Genomic DNA, 20,167 nt, shown 5'->3' with positions numbered 1-20,167 from the left:
TTTCATTCTTGAATGCCTTTGGCCTCATTGGAGTTTCAAAAGCATTCTCTTACTCTTATTGGAGAAATCGTATGGACTTTCAAGGCAGCATTTTTGGGGAGAAAAATGCTGCTCCCATGGGATCAGTTTTTCTGATGGACGAATCTTTGTTGATGAACTTTTGGGTGAATTGTATCCACCAAGTCACCAACAGGGTATCATGCAATCATCGGTACTTTCATTCAACAGTTGTATTGCTCCATCAGGTGTAGATATGCTTACCTTTTTTTGGTTAATTTCTTGCGTTAGTATCTGATTTGTGAAGGTTATGTTGTTTGCCCGGGGAACCTGTTTAGTTGTGAAACTATTGCGAACAACATTTTTTGGTGGAATGTTAAACAACAGCCATTTTGGTTTGGACTATTTTTCTCCTGAACTGAAACATCTAATGCGCTGGACCCATTTAAACTGACAAAAAATGATCAATTTCGTCCCTAAACTTTTTCGCTAGAGTCAGATTTAGTCTTTAGTCTTTAATTTCTGTTTTTGATCAATTTCATACATGAACTTAACTTTTATATTAAATTAAAATTTTTGTGACGGCGTCACCACCTAAAAGCCATTGACTCCTAATTGAACACTAAATAGGAGTATTTTGGGAGTTTTGGCACTCTCTTCCCTCCACTACCAAACTCCACTCTTGCCACTCTCCAATCCTTAATTGCCCATCTCTGAAAATTTGATTTAGCGAATATCCCTTCTCAGGGGAAAAAAAAAATGTCATTTCCCTCTAGAAGAGATCAGACTCCCCTGTCGAAATTTGTCTGGGTATTTTAACTTTAGAATACATACTCTTGCCATAATTTTAACTTTAATTTGTCTGGGATTTTGATTCACTGCTGCAACTTTGGAATACATTCTCTTGCCATTTTCCCTTGTTTGTTTCCTCACGAATGATTTACAAGACAGAAGCTACTGTTTCTGGAAATTGCGCATTTTTTGAAGACGGAAAAAGATGACAGGAGTTGGATAATTTCTAAAATAACATGGTAATTATCTTTAGCTAATGATCATGGGACATCTTTATCCATTTCTAATCCTGCATACGAGTCATTGTGCTGGCCGTGGAGGAATTTGCAAGAACAAACTCTTTTGTTTCCTCGGATCAGAATGCCCAATATCATAAGTGTGTTTTCTAATTATCACTTAAAAACTTATAATCTCCAGCTTACTTTCATTTTTTCTTTTGGAAAACACCTCATTCTAGATTGATTTATACTTTTTTTTTATTTTCTGATTATCCAACGTAATTGTGGGAATCCTTCCGTTATATTTATCAAGAACTGGCGCTGATCCATCATGGGACGTGAAGAAGGGCTACTAGTAACAGGATTAGAGAAGGGAGTGAGGAAAGAAAGGTGAAAAGAGGAGAGAAAGTAAAGTAAACGGGTTGTAGAGTTGGTGGTGGGGGGTAGGGGTGTCGAGGAAGGGAGAATGGGGGGTCGATGGGGAAGGGAGTGGCGAAAGAGAGTTGCTAGGAGAGAGAAAAGGGGAGGCGAGGGCGTGGTGGCAGCGGCGCGTAAAGGTGAGTTAGGGGGAAGGAGGAAGAAGTTAAATTAAAAATTTTTAAAAAGTTTTAAATTTTAAAAGTACCTCAAAAAATACTTGATTTCTTTCTAATTTATTTAGTTTTATTACAACTCATATCCAAAGTTCCTAAATACTTCTATATAACTGTTATATAAGAAGATCATTGCTTTTAGGTGATGGTGTTTAGGTGGTGGCGTTGGTGCGAAGGGACTTAATTTGATTACGAAATTAAGTTTAAGAAGCAAATTAGTCAGGAGTCAAAGTTAGGAACTAAATCAACTTTAGTGAAAAAGTTTAAATATGAAATTGGCAATTTTCCCCATAATTAATTCACCAAAAGTTCTATAAGAGTGTTCGGCTTGAATTAAAAAGTATTACTACTGAAGTAGTCACCAACCGCTTTGGTCCAATAACTAGTGGTTAGAAGAAATCTCTTAGAATTCTTCTATGGATCATGTCTGGAGTTTATATCTCACCTAGTACAATAATAGAGTTTAAATCTTACTTGGTGCTGTAAGGGGAAGCATGGTACTCCCTTTCTTCGATAAATTTAGAGAGTGTAGTAGTGTATAACTTAGGGTCTGTTTGTCATCCTAGTTTTTTACCAAGTTTTTTAGCTACTAGTTTTTTAACAACTTTTGCTACAAGAATCCCAAAAAACTTTTCAAAGTTTTTTATCTACACACTTCAAAAATCTATACACAAAAAATTTCTCAAAAACTTTTCTTCCTCCCTCACCCAACCCACCACACCAGACACCGCCTCCACCACCACACCAGACACCGCCTCCACCACCTCTCCCGGCGCCGGTCACCTATTCCGGCGCCGCCGGTAAACTTTTCTTCCTCTCTCACCCTCAAAAATTTATTATATATATTATATATTTATAATATTATATATTTAAATATTTATTTAAACACATTATAAATATTTTATTTTATTTAAGATATATTTTTATATATTTATATAAATAATATATACCATATAAATTAATATTAATATAAATATGTAATTATACATTTATATAAATATTATATATTTAATATATATAATACATATTACATATATTGCACATTTATGTATATATATTTATGTATATTTATATACAATTATATTATGTATTATGTATAACATAATACATTTATACATAATATTAACACACAATATTAATTATACATTTATACATAATACTAATACATTTATATTAATACATTTATACATAATATTATATATTTATATATTTATAATATATTAATTTATATATTTATATAATATTCATTTATAATAATATACAATTATTACATTTGTAAATATATTTATCTTATGTATTATGTATAACATAATACATTTATATATTTTTATATAACTATATAAATATATTTATTTATAAATGTATTATCAATATATTATAAATGCATAAATGCATATAAATATTTAAACAATAAGAATTATAAATTATAAAAAATATTAATTATACATTTATACATTTATATTAATTATATTAATACAGTTATACATAATCATCATATATATTTATAAATTATCATTTATACATTTATATAATATTCATTTATAATATATACATTTATATTAATTATACATTTATACATTTATAAATATATGTATATTATGTATTATATATAATATAATACATTTATATATTTATATATTTTTATATAACTATATAAATATATTTATTTATAAATATTTATAAATATATTATAAATGTATAAATGCATATAAATATTTAAACAATAAGAATTATAAATTATAAAAAATATTAATTATACATTTATACATTTATATTAATTATATTAATACAGTTATACATAATCATCATATATATTTATAAATTATAATTATACATTTATATAATATTCATTTATAATATATACATTTATATTAATTATACATTTATACATTTATAAATATATTTATATTATGTATTATATATAATATAATACATTTATATATTTATATATAAATATATAAATATATTTATTTATAAATGTATTATAAATGCATAAATGCATATAAATATTTAAACAATAAAAATTATAAATTATAAACAATATTAATTATACATTTATACATAATATTAATACATTTATACATTTATATTAATACATTTATACATTTATACATAATCATCATATACATTTATCAATTATAATTTATACATTTATATAATATTCATTTATAATTTATACATTTATATTAATTATACACTTACAAATATATGTATATTACGTATTATATATAATATAATACATTTATATAAAAATATATAAATGTATAAATATATTTATTTCTAAATATTTATAAATGTATTATAAATGCATAAATGTTTAAAAATATAAAAATATAAAAATTATAAATTATAAAATACTCAAAAATATGTTTTAAAAATACCTCTAAAAATAATCCAAAAAACGTCTACAGTAACATTTCAAAAACTTCTACAAAAAAGTTTTTCACCTTACAAAAACTTCTACAAAATTTTTTCAAAAACTTCTACAGTGCACTACAGTAAAGTTTTAGACAAACTCCCAAAAAACTCAGATTCCAAACAGGCCCTTAGTGTGAAGATCGGTTAAAAAAGAAAACAAAAAAAGAGAGGGTGGAGAAGAGTTAAAAAAAAAAAGGAGAAAAGAAAAAAGAGTAAAGTAGTTCTCATTCCTCACGGACCTAAAAGTTAGGCAGTTTATCAATATTGTTCATTTTTTCTTTCATGACCAACATCCTCCATGCAAAGTGCAAACAAAGCACTAGCATATGAGAATGTGTGTAAACAAGAATATATGCTAATAAAGGTTGAAAGATTATCTCATCCAGATGCTTAAGCTAATATGGAGAGTTTGAACATTGAACCTGTCCATTTTTGTGTGCGCTCAATAGTTAAAGTTGTAGTATTTGGTGAGATTGTACACATAAACTCTTGTTTAAGGTGAATGATTTGTTCATTTCATAAGTTTAACAGCAGAAATGCTTGACTTTTTCAATAAATTTTGCAGGATTACTCTCAGTGACGGAATTAGGATTTTTTTTCTTGGGGGGGGGGGAATTTTTCCTAACAAAATTATCTTAATATGTTATATTCGAAATAATTTCCATCTATTTAAATATATGCATCTAAAAACATCAAATATTAACTTTAATTATAAAGGTATGTCTATTTCATAATATATGCAGCATAATCATAATGAAAATTAATACAAGAAATAAATTTTGAATAAATTTTTTGTAATATCACAAACCACCCAAACTGCACATTATGTATGTGTAGTATATATGTGTGTATGTGGGGGTGTGTATATATAAGTAAATCTTATATATATTGACAGTGTATACACTACCATTGTTGAATACATGATACATAAATTTGAAATTCAAATTTAAATTCAGATAATTTGTCATGCATCAAATGGTGATGGTGTATATACTGTAGTGTATAAAAAATTAATCATATATACACACACACACACATACATATACATATACATGTACATATACATATATATATGTAATTATTTTCAATTAAAAAAGATAAAAATTATGTTAACATACTTTGAAATTTCAACCTCTTTTTTTAAAAATAAATTGAGTTTTACATTCTTTCATAGAACTAAATTCATTTATGAATGAATTAGTGCTAAATTTTCTAACAACTTTCTTTTCTATATACACAGTTAGGCAATCATTCAAGAAATTATCTTCCATCTTATTTCGGGAACTTGTCATGATTATCTCCATAATTGAAAATACTCGTTCTATAATTGCAGTTGATATAGGAAGAGTGAGAACAAATTTAATCAATTGTGTTAGATTGTATATTTGTATATGAACCAATAAAGTAATTATTTTTATTTTAGCCTATTGATAATTATGAATTGGGGTCTTTTTATTATATTATATCAAATTGGGTTAATTTATTGCGAATCATTAAATTATAAGTTTACTTTTTTGAAAGTCAAATAACTAGCACAATAAAAAAATAAATAATTTTTTTGAAGAATAATTCAAATGTGGCTAATTCATATAGATAAACTCTCATAATATAAACTAAAATTGTAAAAAAATTAAGGGCCAACTTTGTTTTACACGTATATTTACACACTGTGGATTAAAATTTTCAAGACTCAGAGGCCTCCTTGGCTCGGCGAATTTCTAGGAATATTGTCAAAATTGAAAAAGGTCAGAAAATTGGTGTTCTATTGGGATGGGTTTCGAAATAAGGGGTCGCCACAATTGAGACGTGAGGCTTCTAATAAAAATACTTTTAATTTTCATTTATTTTGGTTCGCTTTAATTTTGTTTTTTTTTTATTTTCTTAAAAGCTTCGCTGCTCATTTCGATCACTGTTGTTTTGTCTTTTATGTTCATTCTACCTTTTTTTTACTAACTTTTATTATTTAATATTTAATATTTAATAAAAGGCAGCGCGACCAAGTTTTTTTTCCCCCGTAAAACGTAACCTTAATTAGGCGTAATTAGGGTTTTACGTTTTACATGAATCCTAATTTCCAAATCACAGTGTAACCCTTTAACCCTAATTTTAAAATCAAAATTCTTAAATCGTATTACTACAATTCTATTATAAACCAAAATTATCAAAAATTTAATATATGATATTAGAATAATGTTAAATTTATAAATTAAGATGATAATCAAGTATGCTATTAAATTACTAATAAAATTTGTCTAAGTCATATTTTTAAAATTTTTTAATATTAATATTAATGTTAATTTAAATAATGATAAATAATGCAGTATTGATCAATATTTATAGAATGTAATAATTAGTATATAAACTTAAATAATAATAAATTAGGCTTAATTAGAGTTTAGGGTTTAAATAATTAGTATGCTATTAAAAACACACTAAAATTTACCTAAGTCATATTTTTAAAATTTTTAATGTTAATGCTAATTTGAATAATGATAAATAATGCAACAGTAAACAATATTTATAAAATGTAATAATTAGCATATAAACTTAATTGATAATAAAATGAGAGTTTCGATAAGAAAAATTCGAAAAATCTAAATATCACCCATCAACGCGCCTCTTGCTCTTATATCGCGGCGTGGTAGAACAGTCACATTTCCAATGAATTATTCCGTGTGGTATATCTCGTCCTAATTGTAATCGTTCATACCTCCGAGGTGGTGTATGAACTTGTTCAGGTATTTGATAATCGTCATCATCAACGGAGGGATTGAATATCGGAGTTTGACCACATCTAGGACAAGAACCACGTATAGGCGCTTCGAAAGGAGCACTAATGGGAACATTGTCGTCATCCATATGCAAAACAGGTGAGAAACCAGTCGAGATTTCTAGGAAATGGTACATTTGATCAAGATTATCCTGAAATTTAATTTTTGGACACATTGTTGTAGCAAGCATTGAAGACGACGGTGTAACAACAGACGTATAGCCAAATACGGGTATGGGAGTAGATGTGTCACTGAAATGACCTCCGAAAGCTGGCACAGTGGGAGGTGTGAAGAAAGCTTCATTATGAGAAAAGAGTGTGCCAATAGGTGGATCGTAACCGAATAGTGATGAAGTCTGCGTTATATCTTCATCTGACATATTAACAGCATGCGTGGAGATACTCTCTCTGCGACATCTAATTGCTTATTTCCTACCACGGACTTCCCTAAGTGGATGCTCGACAGGCATCTGAAAAGGAGTAGCAGAAGAGGCAGAATGGCCAATATCTTGACGGTCGAATGGACCACACCAGAAAGAGAAAATGAAGAAAAAAATGAGGATCACACCAAAAAAAGAAAAATCTAAGAGAAATATGTAGAGAAAATGAAGAGGAAGATGAGGACCACACTAGAAAGAGAAAGGTTGTGAGGGAGTTAGGTTTTCTCAAGTGAATATACAAAATAGAGAGAAAAATTGAGATTGTCCGTGAAAATGAGGCATGAGTAGTTATTGTCGGCAATATAACAAATAATTGTAGCACTGTTACTTTGACTACAAATTATTTTTTGACTAAATCCTAAACTTTGATTTGTAGATCTAGACGGATGGATGGTGGAAAAACTAACGCCAAAAATTCAAATTGCGGCATTAGTTTAAAAAAAATAGTACATGGCCGTTAGCCTTTTTTTATAAAGAAATAATAAGAGGGTCAATGATAATCGTTGGTTACTTAGGTTAGGTGGATGAATGGTGGCAAAACTATCGACGCAATCAAGATTTGCGGTTTTACTTTAAAAAAATTGCTTTTTCAGTTAAAAAAATTAATTTTAGCCGCAATCAATAATTGCCTTTTCATTTTAAAAGAAAATATTTTGGCCGACAATCTGAGTCCGTTGATTACTCCGTTGATCACACGTGGAAAAAATAAAAAAAATTTTGACGCCGCAAAACTGTTTTGCGGCGTCAATAAAAATAAAATAAAATATGATAAATTTGCGGTGTCGAGGAAAAGTCAAAAAGCTGACACCACAAATGACGCAAGGTAAAAAAAAAAAAAAAAACTGAATGCCACCAAGCGAAGATCGAAGAAATTTGTCTGTATTAGCCGTAGCTGTTAGTCCATCCTGCCGTCCTGTCAAGTCCTTGTCGGTGTTGGCAGAGATTTTCACCGCTTATCTGATGAGCGGCAAAAGCTTATGGAAAAAAAAACTGGAGAAATTATACAAAACTAAAGCAACAAAAAATAAATACAAATTAATTCTAATTTTATTGATAGCCTCATACCTAAAATGCGGCGACCGTACAATCAGAACGCCCTCTCAAATGCTCCCAATTTTATGATAGTTTTTTATTTTAGCAATATTCTTAGAAATTTGCCCCTTGGCTCCGTCATTATTTACTCCGGAAAAGTTTCTATTGCATGAAATGTGAAGCAGTTCTCCGAAGCTTGCATCTTGATGGGGTGCCTGTGCTCGAAAAAGAAAAACACCAGGAAAATCCCTGGTTATGAAGAACCTACTATTCTTGTTGTTGAGACACCTCGTAAGTGTGCTTCTTTTACTTTCATATTCTTCCTAGTTTCATATTTGAAATAATTGTGTTGATGTTCTTGGAATAGTCCCATTTAGGCACATAATCACCACTTTTTTTTAGCACGTTATTGTTGAATTGAATTGTAGAAACGTGTGATAACATCTTATTTTGAGCTTAACATAGTTTCATTTTGATATATACCTATCTCCATTAATGTTGAAAATTCAATCAATTTCAGTAGTAGTTTTTTTTAAAAAAAAAATGTAAATTGACATGCATTTCTCTTGTAGTTACAGTGAATGAAATAGAGGCAATATATGAGCTATTTAAGAAAATTAGCAGCTCCATTATTGATGACGGGCTTATCAACAAGGTATTCTCTCCAACTAGGATATGAAACTGCAAGATATTTCTCTGCTGTCAGTTGTTTCTCTATGTTTTATCTTTATCATCTTAGATACTGAGTTTGTATTAGCAGTGAGGCAAGAATGTCTCCTTCTAACAAAATCCTATTACGTGCAATTTTATTATCAGGAAGAGTTTCAGCTTGCATTGTTCAGGCACCAAAACAGGAGGAATGTTTTTTGCAGATAGGGTATGTCTCTAGACTTCTTTTTCAGTAGTTACTGCTGAATTTGATGCAAGCTAATGATGTCTTTGGTTTGAACACACATTTTCTACTGCTGGTATTGCATTGCAGTATAGTTCAACCATCCTGCTGCTTGGTTATGCGTAGAGCTAAATTTGCAGTTAGTGACATCCTTACTGATCCTCCGGCATATTGTCATGTAGATATTCGATCTGTTTGATATTAAGCGCAATGGAGTAACTGAATATGGTGAATTTGTCCAATCTTTGGGCGTATTTCACCCAAGTGCACCTATGGCTGACAAAACTACATGTAAGAATCAATTTTGGAGTGCACGCAATAACCCAATAAGCTTCAACCTGAAATTTAGTCCACATTTATGCTTCTGGTTTAAGCTTTTCACTGACTTGGCTCATTTATCTTGTGCAAAACCTCTTCTCTTTTGGCAGTTGCTTTTAGATTGTATGATCTAAGGCACACAGGTTTTATTGAGAGAGAAGAGGTAAGAGTAACCATTGTTCTTGACTCTTTGTACTTTCAAGTTGCTATTTCGAGCTTCTAAAGACAAATGTATTCGTGTGTTCAGAAATCGTTGCTAAATTCGTGTGAGCTTCACTTAGAAGTATATATTTCCACCGACCAACTATGCTGCCATATTTTGTTTATTAAGCTAATATTACTGTCTTCACTTCAACAGCTTAGTCATTCAGTTTCTTTAGATTTTGCATCTTGAATCATATTCTCATGAAAGGAATGTTCAAGTTAAAAAATCACTTAATCCTTTGAATCCTTGTTGTGAAGTCAATAAATTATGCGTCCTCTGGTTGAATCATAACAACTTACTTCAATTTTGACTCTATCTCCTGATTCTCCTCCTATTTTTGTGACTCCTTTCAACGATTTCTATATGGAAGCCTTTCAAATCTCATTATCTAAAACAAGGTGATTGTGAAGGTAGCCTAACATACTGATTGTCCCTTGAAGAAGGAAATAGATGCAAACAAATTTTTTTTGAGCCTTATGCCTATATTGTTAACTAACAGTTGAAAGAGATGGTACTGGCGTTTTTACACAAATCAGATATTGTGCTTTCGGATGATGTTGTCCAAATGATCGTGAATAAGGTGAAAATTTTCTACGTTGACTCCTAGCTATTGTGATTTCTTCATCATCGGATTGAAAATTCTTTAACTTATGCTGCTGTAGACATTCAGAGATGCAGATACAAAAGGTGATGGCAGGATTGATCAAGAAGAGTGGAAGAAGTTTGTATCAAAGTTTCCATCTCTTATGAAGAACATGACGCTTCCGTATCTTAAGTAAGTTTTATAAGTGAATCACATGCTTATTTAACCTCTTAAGTGAAATCTGCACATAGTGCTATCATCTGCAGTTTAAGCACACCTTGTTCCATTGAGAATTTCCTTCTTCAGTTTTATAGCAACTACTTAAATCTAGCAAATCTCTGCTTTGAACTTTTCCAATCTGCTTCTGAATATGCTATGAACATCTTGCTTGTTTGGACTTCGATGTTCTACATGTTGAGCAAGTAGTCCATATAACCGCGGTCAAAATATAGGCGATATTTGAGTTACCTTATCATAGTTCTGGATTCATTTGAACTTGTATAATGTCCTTGAGAATGCAAGGTTTGAAAAGTTATCCTGAGAATTTTGAATAGAAACAAAACAACTTCACAAAACATATCAAATCGTTAAAAAAAAAAGAAGACATTGTCATAAACGTTTTGTCTATTCCAAGGTTGAGAAGAATGCTTCTATAGGAGGAGGTACAAATCCTCCATGTTTAGATTAATTGAGGAATCTGTTGGTTATATCTTCTGAGTCAATTGGTTTGATCAGGGATATTTCGGTAGCGTTTCCCAGCTTGGTGATAAGCTCTGAAGTTGAAGAACCTGAAATGCTGGTTGACGTTTGTTGCAAGAATGCAACTTCTTGTTCAAGCAGTACAACATAGCTTCTGGTTGTGCCTACGATCTTCACTTTCAGAGGGTAGTGGGTATTTCCTTGGGTACAACATTAACTGTGTAGAAAGAAGCTATGCATGAGTATAGCTAGATGCTGCTAAACAGTCCAGAAGTAGGCCAGATCCCAGTATCAGAACCCTCCATTGTTATCATTGATATTATTACTGTCTACTCTTTATTGTAAGTTAAAATGTGCTATAGATTAATGCAAGTATCAGAACCCTCTTTTTGTTTTTTTTTTTCCTTTACCTTTTAGGCTAGAAAATTAAAAGCATGTACAGAAGAGAAGAAAATCTGCTGTTCCAGCTTTTAAAGAGTTTTCAGAATAGTCGAAAACAAACTTGAAAATCTTTAAACTCTAAGAAGGTGCTTGTTTCACATATTGGAATCGAAAATGGAAATGGAATCATAGACTCTGATTTTGGAATTAAACTTTTCATTCCAACATCTAGTTTGATTCATTCATTGGAATTAGCACCATTCCAATTCCTGATGTTTGGTTTGATGAGTGTTTCAGAATTAAATGTAATTAAATTCCATATTTACCCCTGATATAACAATTCTTATAAAACATTTAAAGTACCGGCTCTTTATGGATATTTTACTTTCAAACATTTAATTTATGATAAATATATCAATATTTGTAAGTAAAATTGAAAAAGTGTTATAGTAATATGCTTATAAAAAGGAAATTGATAGGTTATCTATTTAAAATAAATTAAATATTTTTAAAAAAAGAAATGGCTCATAAAGTATCACTTTCCCATAAAAAACCAACTCTTTATGGTTTTCTTTTATTATAAGAACAGAATACCCATTTTTTCATAAATAAATTTATTTATCGGATAAAATAAAAATAAATTCGTTTTTCAATAAAACACCAACTCTTTATGGCTTTTCTCCATTATAAGAATAGAGTACCCATTTTTCCATAAATAAATTTATTTATCGAATAAAATAAAAATAAACTCGTTTTCTAATAAAACACCAGTTCTTTATGGCTTTCCTCCTTAAATTATCCATTTTTTCATTTTTTCATAAGCTAATTTATTGGTTGGATAAAATCATAAGAATGTTAAATCACAAAGATTACAAAGTCTTGGATTTGGGTTTTCAATTTGTAATTGCAGATTTTGTGCCAAAAAATTGTTACGAAAAAATACCAGCTTGTTCTGTTCTATCCTTCCAAAACCAGCGAAAGGAGAGATTAGGACGGCTCTAAGAAACAAAACAATGACAACCAAAGCCACACAATTGCATCCCAGAGAATTCAAATGCAGTCCAAAAAATCTCAAACGCTTACAATGCCATAAGTCCATTTGAGATTCAATCTTTAATCCCGACTATCTCGTCATCGTAATCAATACAAAAAACCAACCAATCAGAACTGATTCCTTTTCACTCCAATTCTAGGAATTCATCCATAATTTCAGAGCCACGATAGTTCAAATCAACACATCACCGATGCTAAGATTGAAGGTTTTCTTCAATATTTCTTAGAGATCTTTCTTGTAGAAATCTTGTTGAACAATTTGCCCATTGAAAATATTTGCCCACTATTAATCCATTTAGATCTACTTTAGATCTGTTTTTTTCAAGAGATTTTGAATTACAGATGAAGACTATACGATGAAGAAGAAGAGATAGTAAAACTGATGAAAAAAAAGAACAGAAAGAGCGGCGTGTGATGGAAAGAAAGAGAGGGTAGAGGAGTTTTGTATGTGATGAGTATGTCCGTAAAAAATGTTGTACGAGGGAATGAGTTGAGGGTTTTGTTCAAAACCTGCCAATTTGTTCGGGAATGGGATAAGTCCCATTTTTAGAAATGATTCCAAAAATTGCATTCCAATAGACTTAACCCAAACAACAAATAAGGATTTATTCCATTCTGTGATTCTCAAACCTTTTAACCAAGCAGCCCCTAAATCTCATTATTCTTTACTTTATGTGTTTGATGATCAATGAAAACCAATCCAACAAGACTTTGAAATTTTTTTTTCAATTCTCTATTACACTAGGGTAACATGCTTATAAATTTATAATACCAAGTTCAAGTATGTTTTTTCTTGTTGATTTACAAATTTTAAATCTATTCAAAATCATACAAAATCAAATTCTGTTTAATTTTGGTTCGACATGGGACAAAAAAAAAAAAAAGATATGCAGGGGTAAGAAATATTAGAGTCACGTCACTTGTCAAGTTATTAGAAAGCCACGTGGCAAGAAATGAAGCAAGAAACTAAATCCCCCTTTCTTCTTATCTTATATACTAGAGGTACCTCGGCTATGCAACGCACAGCCAGGGCCCTCTAGAACATTAGTTAAATACATAGTAACAAATGTTTTAGTACATAATGAATAGAAATATAAGAAAAAAATTAAGTATAAAAATAATTAAAATTTGCTGTGAAAAGAAATTTCATATATAAAGTTAACCCCAATTTATTGTGATCTGGAAAAAAGAATTTTAACTAATATTATGTGTATGTAATGATACCAAAAAAGAAAAGAAAGCAAATCCATTATGAGTGCATTATCGGTTTAATAGCAGCATAATCTTAGTTGTAATTAAATAAAGAGTAGTCATAATGTTTCTAACATTCTAATAATTAGAAAAAATATAGAAAACCACAAAAACCTGTCACTATCTTCAACATCAATAAAAAAAAAAAATACAAACTTGCATACTTTTCTTTCTTTTTTGAGAGAAAGAGCTAGTTAATCTATCCATTTAAATAATGTTTAATAGCATTACAAATAGATGAAAACATTATCTAACCAAATAGTTATAGAATACATATAGAAAATTTAAATAAAAACATGAATTGCCATATTTGTAAATCTACATATACAAATTCAAATCCAACAATTTGTTTGATTGCAAATATGTCTTCTTAATCAAAATAGAATTTTCTAATAATATATTTGTAGAGTGACACTCTAAGCTAAAAGCCTCAATACTAATTTCCCACCAAATGCATTCCTTTGAAAAACTGCAATTGTTTTATCTATTCAAATCGACAAAATATTATTAACTTCTTTAGCCAAATAGTAATGATATGTCAAGTTCTATGCCTAACGGTCATCTCAAACTTTAATTACATTATCTATCATTATGGGCAATAGAAAGGGATAAGAGTACAAAGTCATATAGAACCAGTTTAAGTAGAAATCTAATTTTGCACTTCTTTTATTTCCAAGCTATCATTTGCTAAAATTAAAACCATGAAAATAAACTACCTATTATGGATACAAGCTAGTCATTCAAAATGTTGAATGAAGAGATATAAAATATTATCTTCACATTCTAAATTGCTAGCCCCAACAATTATTTTACCCGTCATCCATCTTATCCAGTTTATAAGCACTTTTCATAATTAATAAACTTTATATAAATTAAAATATAATTACCTATCCATAAATTAAGAGATTCTGGTTAATTTTAATTTAATAGGCATCATTTTTTTCTTCCTGATCATCGTTTACCTTTGATTCTCATTAATTAGATTTTTTTCTCCTCTACTGTAGTACTATTACCTTATTATCAAATAACAATTTTAATAAGTAAAAAATTAGAATTAGAATGAATCTGCATAATGGTGCTATTTATTTTATGAGGGAAAAATAGTTACAATTCTTTCATTGTTAGCCTAAAAATTCTTCATGTAATCACCACCTGTCTTGTTGTCAACCTTTTCCAAAAATAAAAAGATCAAAAAGTAGTTTCAGAATAAATAAAATATAAAAAAGTAAAAAAAAATGTTTCTTTAGATTTGGGGAAAAATATTCACTGCATCACATACCTATTTTAGGCAGAAAAGAAAGTCAGATGAAGAAGAAATATGTGAGAAAAGCAATAAGCAAAGGTTGCTGATCAAGAAGCAAAAAATGACACAAAAAAAAAATCAAATAGTATATACCAAAAAGAGATATTAAAAGTAGAAGATCATGAATCATAATTATTGGACTATGGAAGAAAGGAAATATCAAACCCATTCTTGATCTCCGATAATGAAATCATTCATTTAGTTAATTATGGACAAAAATGAAAGAAAATGCATCAACTAATCCAATAGAAAAAAAATAGAATAAATGATGAATTAGGATGATAGGGGAAAACATGGAGTACAAAGTGGAAACTAAATAACAAACCTGCAGTGTACATGAGGATTTGTTTAATTATCTTTAATCAAAAAGGAGAAAGGAAATAAAATGAACAAAAGAAAAAACAAAGCAAAATGAAGAAAAGAAAAGGAATGGGCCACGTGTCAAAATAAGAGGGATCCACTTGGCAATTATTGGAGTTGCTATAGTAACTCTACTTTCTTCTTATATAATAGGTAGATATATATACAAGATTTACAAATTTTAAATCTATTCAAAATCATACAAAATCAAATTCTATTTAATTTTGGTTCGACATGAGACAAAAAAAAAAAGAAGATATGCAGGGGTAAGAAATATTAGAGTCACGTCACTTGTCAAGTTATTAGGAAGCCACGTGGCAAGAAATGAAGCAAGAAACTAAATCCCCCTTTCTTCTTATCTTATATATATATAAAGTAGATAGAAGTTCAAGTTTGTTTTCTTGGATGATTTACAAATTTTAAATCCATTCAAAATCATACAAAATCAAATTTTGTGTTTTTTTTTTCCCAAAAAGCTCAACGGTACTAATCTCCTCTCACCTTAGAATCAAGACAATGTGACAAAATGGGTAAATGGTCATTGCAATCTGGTCAAATGTATTATTAGAAAGGTTTGAAATTAGCATCTGCACTTGTAAATTGTAATCCACCGATTGCTATTCTTTTGAAATCAATTAAGATCAAAATCCATAATATTTAGAATCAAATTAATTGCTACATGTGTAAAACTTTTCAAAAAGTTTGAGCCAGTATTCCTCCAAATTCAACCAAAATTTCGAGTTCACTGAAATATTACAACCAACTAATTTAAGAGGAGTTGATCTTTCTCCTGCGTCCCCTTTTTCATTAATTCCCTGAGCACAATCGAGAAGTGTGGTGCACATAAGAACACAAGAAATTTAAGACTCTTGCCGTATCACGTGGACAAGAAAATTGAATCACGATAACCTTCTAAATGTCAAGCACCTCTATTAAGTAATCTTACAACTGAAAACAACCACAGAACAAAACAACAATAAAAAAAACTGCCCCAAAAAGGAAAAATCAACGATACAAAGCCATCTGAATTGAGATGAATCTTCTACAATCTACACCATCTAGTGACCTTCAACTTTCAATCTCGTAGTTAACAGCTGAAATGTCCAGAGCCCAGCAGTTCCTCCAATCAATTTTGCTATCTACTCAGAGAACCGAAACCTGGCTGTTTCTTAATGCCTCCTCTGCATAATTGCCACACAGTTCAATGATTAGCTTTTACAACAAGTACACTGTGTGAATAAATGAGGACAAAGTATTCGAAACAAGTCTTAAAACCAATTTCCATGAATCTCTCTCTCTCTCTCTCAGAGACACACACACACACACACACATGTCGGATGTAGATCAAAAGAAACATTAATTTCCATTAATGCATGGTAGAATTACCTTCAACTGACTTTTCTACAATTTGTGACAACGTTAAACCTCCTACAAAGTCTAAATGTCAAAGAGCACTAGCTTCACCATATCCACTAATTAGGGGACAAGCTATGGGTATAGTGCTATTGAAACATGACTGGCACAAAGACGTATAGCATCAGCGTACATTTTACATAAAAAAAAAGGAAGCATGCAAGGGCACTCCTCAACCAACGTCAATAGGCAGCCTGGCAAATTGGCATCCAGGAATATTATTTCATGTTGACAAATCAAGCACCCTGTTAATGTTGAATACAAAAGTTCAGCAGAACAAGTTATCTGCCAACAAGATTGTACATGTTGCAGTGTTAAGGCATAACGCCACTCAACATGTTGCAATACACATTGAATACATTTAAAAAATTTCTCTACTAGGAAAACAAAAAGAGAAAAATCATTTCATCACATTTGATTTACCGTCAGGAAATCAAAACAATGGCAACTTGTAGTTCTTATTGGTTTCAGTTAAAATGAAGATATATTCTGAGGCAAAACAGCTCTATAATGACGAAAGGCATATACGAAGTCACTCTCGAGAGCAACTCACCTTTTGCTTCTTGAATTTTCTCTCACTACTGTTGCCATTGCCAATAACTGCTGATTGCTCAGGTCCATTATCCTCGAAAGGCAGAGTCTTTATCTCATCATAGAAGCTCTCTGTCAGATCAAGCAACCTAGCAAAAAAGGAGAAATCAAATCAGACAAGTAGTAAATGGATGTCGGTCTATTCATTCCTTAAGAAGGGTCCAACAGACAGCAAAAATCCATGTCCATTCAATTTTTCTACTGAACTTACCCATTCCTTGGTTTCTTCAGACGCCTCATTTTCTTCTTCTCAGCTTTTGTCAGAGGAGCACGTATAAAGAGCTCTTCTTCTTGCTGTGCACGTTGTTCCATCTTTTCCATGTACTTAGTTACTTCTGCACTTTCAGTTCCAATATCTTCTCTAACCTTCATTTTCAGATTGGTCTAAAAATTAGTACACCAAGCAAAACTTTTAAAGAAATAGAAACCAAAAACCGCATCCTTTAACTTACCTCTTCAGGTTTTCCCTCCAGGTCATTCATCAATTCTCTCACATAAGCACTCCGTCTAGCCTGGCGTAAGGTTTCTTTCTCTTTTCTCATGGCATTTCTCTCCTGTCGAGACATTTTATCTTCGTCCATAGTAGCAGGCACAAGTTTTGGCGGGCGGTATACTCCATCCTTCTGCAATTTTAGACGAACTTTAGAAAGTGGAACACACAAATATATTCACATTTTGATACATCACAAGTCCCATGAAAGTAAATCTCACTTGATGTCACAACTTTTACAAGTTTCCAAACAGGGAAATTCTCCATTAGTTTTTTTTCCTATTCAAGAAAATAAGGTACTGTTCTCAATACTTAAAAAGTAATATTGTTCCTCTTAATTAAACATTTAAACATCATTAACCCACCTCCAGAGTTGCATCTGTTTTGCTAATAAGCATATCTGGATTTGGTCGGTACTTTATCCATTTCTCTTCTTCTTTAGCTGTTTCAGTCTCCTCCACAGTCATATCTCGATTCTCCGCTACATTTCTGGGGGTCACTCCAGCAAGCTTCCCTATCTGATACTGAAGTTTTTTATCAATCGGGCGAACCTGTAGAAACCAGAACATGAACAGAAAACTAAGTCAAACATAAACCCAAATCAGTATCTACAAAGGCTTCCCACCCTGACCATAACCACACAATCACTTCCCCAGCAATCCAATAAAAATCTCGAAAACAATATGTAGAAAATGAAATTGATATCCCAAAGGAACGTGCAAAATTACCTTCTCCAAAAACAATCTGATCTCCACAAGGCTCCTTACAACAGGATGTCCTTCAATAGATAAACCTTTCGCCTTGCGAAGCAAATAGTACACAAGTGACTGACAATAATTCAGAAGCAGTAAATATTTCGCGTCTAGATAGCTTATTCCGTCTGTTGTGGGGAAATTATCTGCTTTCACCTAATATCCAAAACATACATCAATTCAGACCAGCACAAACTAGAACAATAAGAATGAGCCCAGTTCAATATTTCAACCAAGTAGAGCCATAGTCCCAATTTCAGTCCCATTTCAACACCTAAACTTCCGGATAAACTACAAACATATGATTTTGGATTTCCTATCACCGTTCCGCTAAGGTAAAAATCTTGAAGACCAAATTATCAATTTGAGCAGCTCTTTCGCATTTAAAAATACAAATTTAACGAAGCCCTCTCACCTTTGCAGCAAGAGCTTCAATCTTCGCCCTGACTGTATCCAAACCATACTTCATCTCTCTCAAGACCGCAACCAGCTGCGGCGCTTCTCTGAACCATCAATTCAGGAAAAATAACAAAAAATGAACAAATTTTCTGAACCTGGTCGATTATTACTCTATCTATTATTCATAATAAACTAGAAATCATTGCCAAATTGCTCACTTGCTTATTCTGGCGTTGTTATCCACTGATGCATCTGCCTCCTCCATGCTTTACAATTACTTCTGTGAAACGAACAAATTTAGCAGCTTTTGAAGCTTTTCTACTCTTAATTTTGAATTGGGGCTTTTCCCTTTCCTATGAATTTGAAGGTCGGTAACGACCAACGAGCTTTCTCCTCCTTTCTCCTGTAAACCCTTCTATAAACCCTACAATTCTATTTCTCAATTTTTGCGACCGCCCCTCAATTTTTGTTATATTATGAGATGTGCCCAAAACAGTTACTGTTTATTACGCCTGTGGCCGCGTTGACATTTGGATATGGATCCCATGGGACCACTGGGATGTAGATTTTTAGCTATCAATTTGACAAATCACTTTTTAACACCTCTTTTCGTAGAAAATAAAAAATAAAAGATAGAGATCAAGTTGATTGAGTTGTGGTCAACCAAAAGGACATACACATAAGTACATATTTTCTGACAGTAACAAAGAGTAATATAATTTATGAATGATTATTTTTTGAATTTGACCTATATATTTGACTTAATACTACTACGGGGTTATTGTTGTTTTTATAGAAAACTTAAAAGCAAAAGGAAGTAATTACTGTGAAATCTACTTTTCTATAAGCGATTTTGATCGATCTTTTATGTTTAAGGAAAGAATAAAGATACTTTAAAATGTCGATAAAGTATTGCATATAAATGTAATATGAAAAAAATATTTGAAAATAGTTCGTTCTGAATTAGTAAAACACTAACAATAAAATACTTACTTGAATATGAAAATAATTATTTGTGTAATCCTAAATGTTCAGAATCTAATCTAGAGATGACTCGAGGAAAATAACTTTTGTAGTATTATTATGTAAAGTATCATATGTGTCAAGTTTTAATATATTTGAATTATTTAATTCATTTAAATCAAGAATTATATTTATGAAAAGATGAAAAGATATTAATCCATTTATCAACCAAATCAAATTAACTCATGAATAAA

The 20,167-nt window shown here is 30.8% G+C and overlaps 1 protein-coding gene and 1 pseudogene across 1 annotated transcript; one reads left to right on the top strand and one right to left on the bottom strand.

Annotated features, from left to right (window-relative positions):
• Positions 1-8,139: 8,139 nt before the first annotated feature.
• LOC113714712 (calcineurin B-like protein 4) lies at positions 8,140-11,353 on the top strand (annotated as a pseudogene).
• A 4,811-nt stretch (positions 11,354-16,164) lies between these two features.
• On the bottom strand, positions 16,165-19,390 carry LOC113714711 (uncharacterized). The gene is made up of 8 exons (XM_027238732.2): positions 19,169-19,390; positions 18,967-19,054; positions 18,528-18,707; positions 18,165-18,350; positions 17,762-17,932; positions 17,521-17,675; positions 17,272-17,398; positions 16,165-16,486 (listed from the first exon to the last, which is right to left on the bottom strand). Exons 1-8 carry the CDS (start codon positions 19,213-19,215, stop codon positions 16,475-16,477), a joined length of 966 nt encoding a protein of 321 aa, XP_027094533.1. The 5' UTR covers positions 19,216-19,390; the 3' UTR covers positions 16,165-16,474.
• Positions 19,391-20,167: the final 777 nt, after the last annotated feature.

Source organism: Coffea arabica, chromosome 10c, assembly GCF_036785885.1.
Source record: "Coffea arabica cultivar ET-39 chromosome 10c, Coffea Arabica ET-39 HiFi, whole genome shotgun sequence".
Classification (NCBI taxonomy): domain Eukaryota; kingdom Viridiplantae; phylum Streptophyta; class Magnoliopsida; order Gentianales; family Rubiaceae; genus Coffea; species Coffea arabica.
Note: the sequence above shows the minus strand (reverse complement) of the source record. Positions and strands in the feature narration are given on the sequence as shown.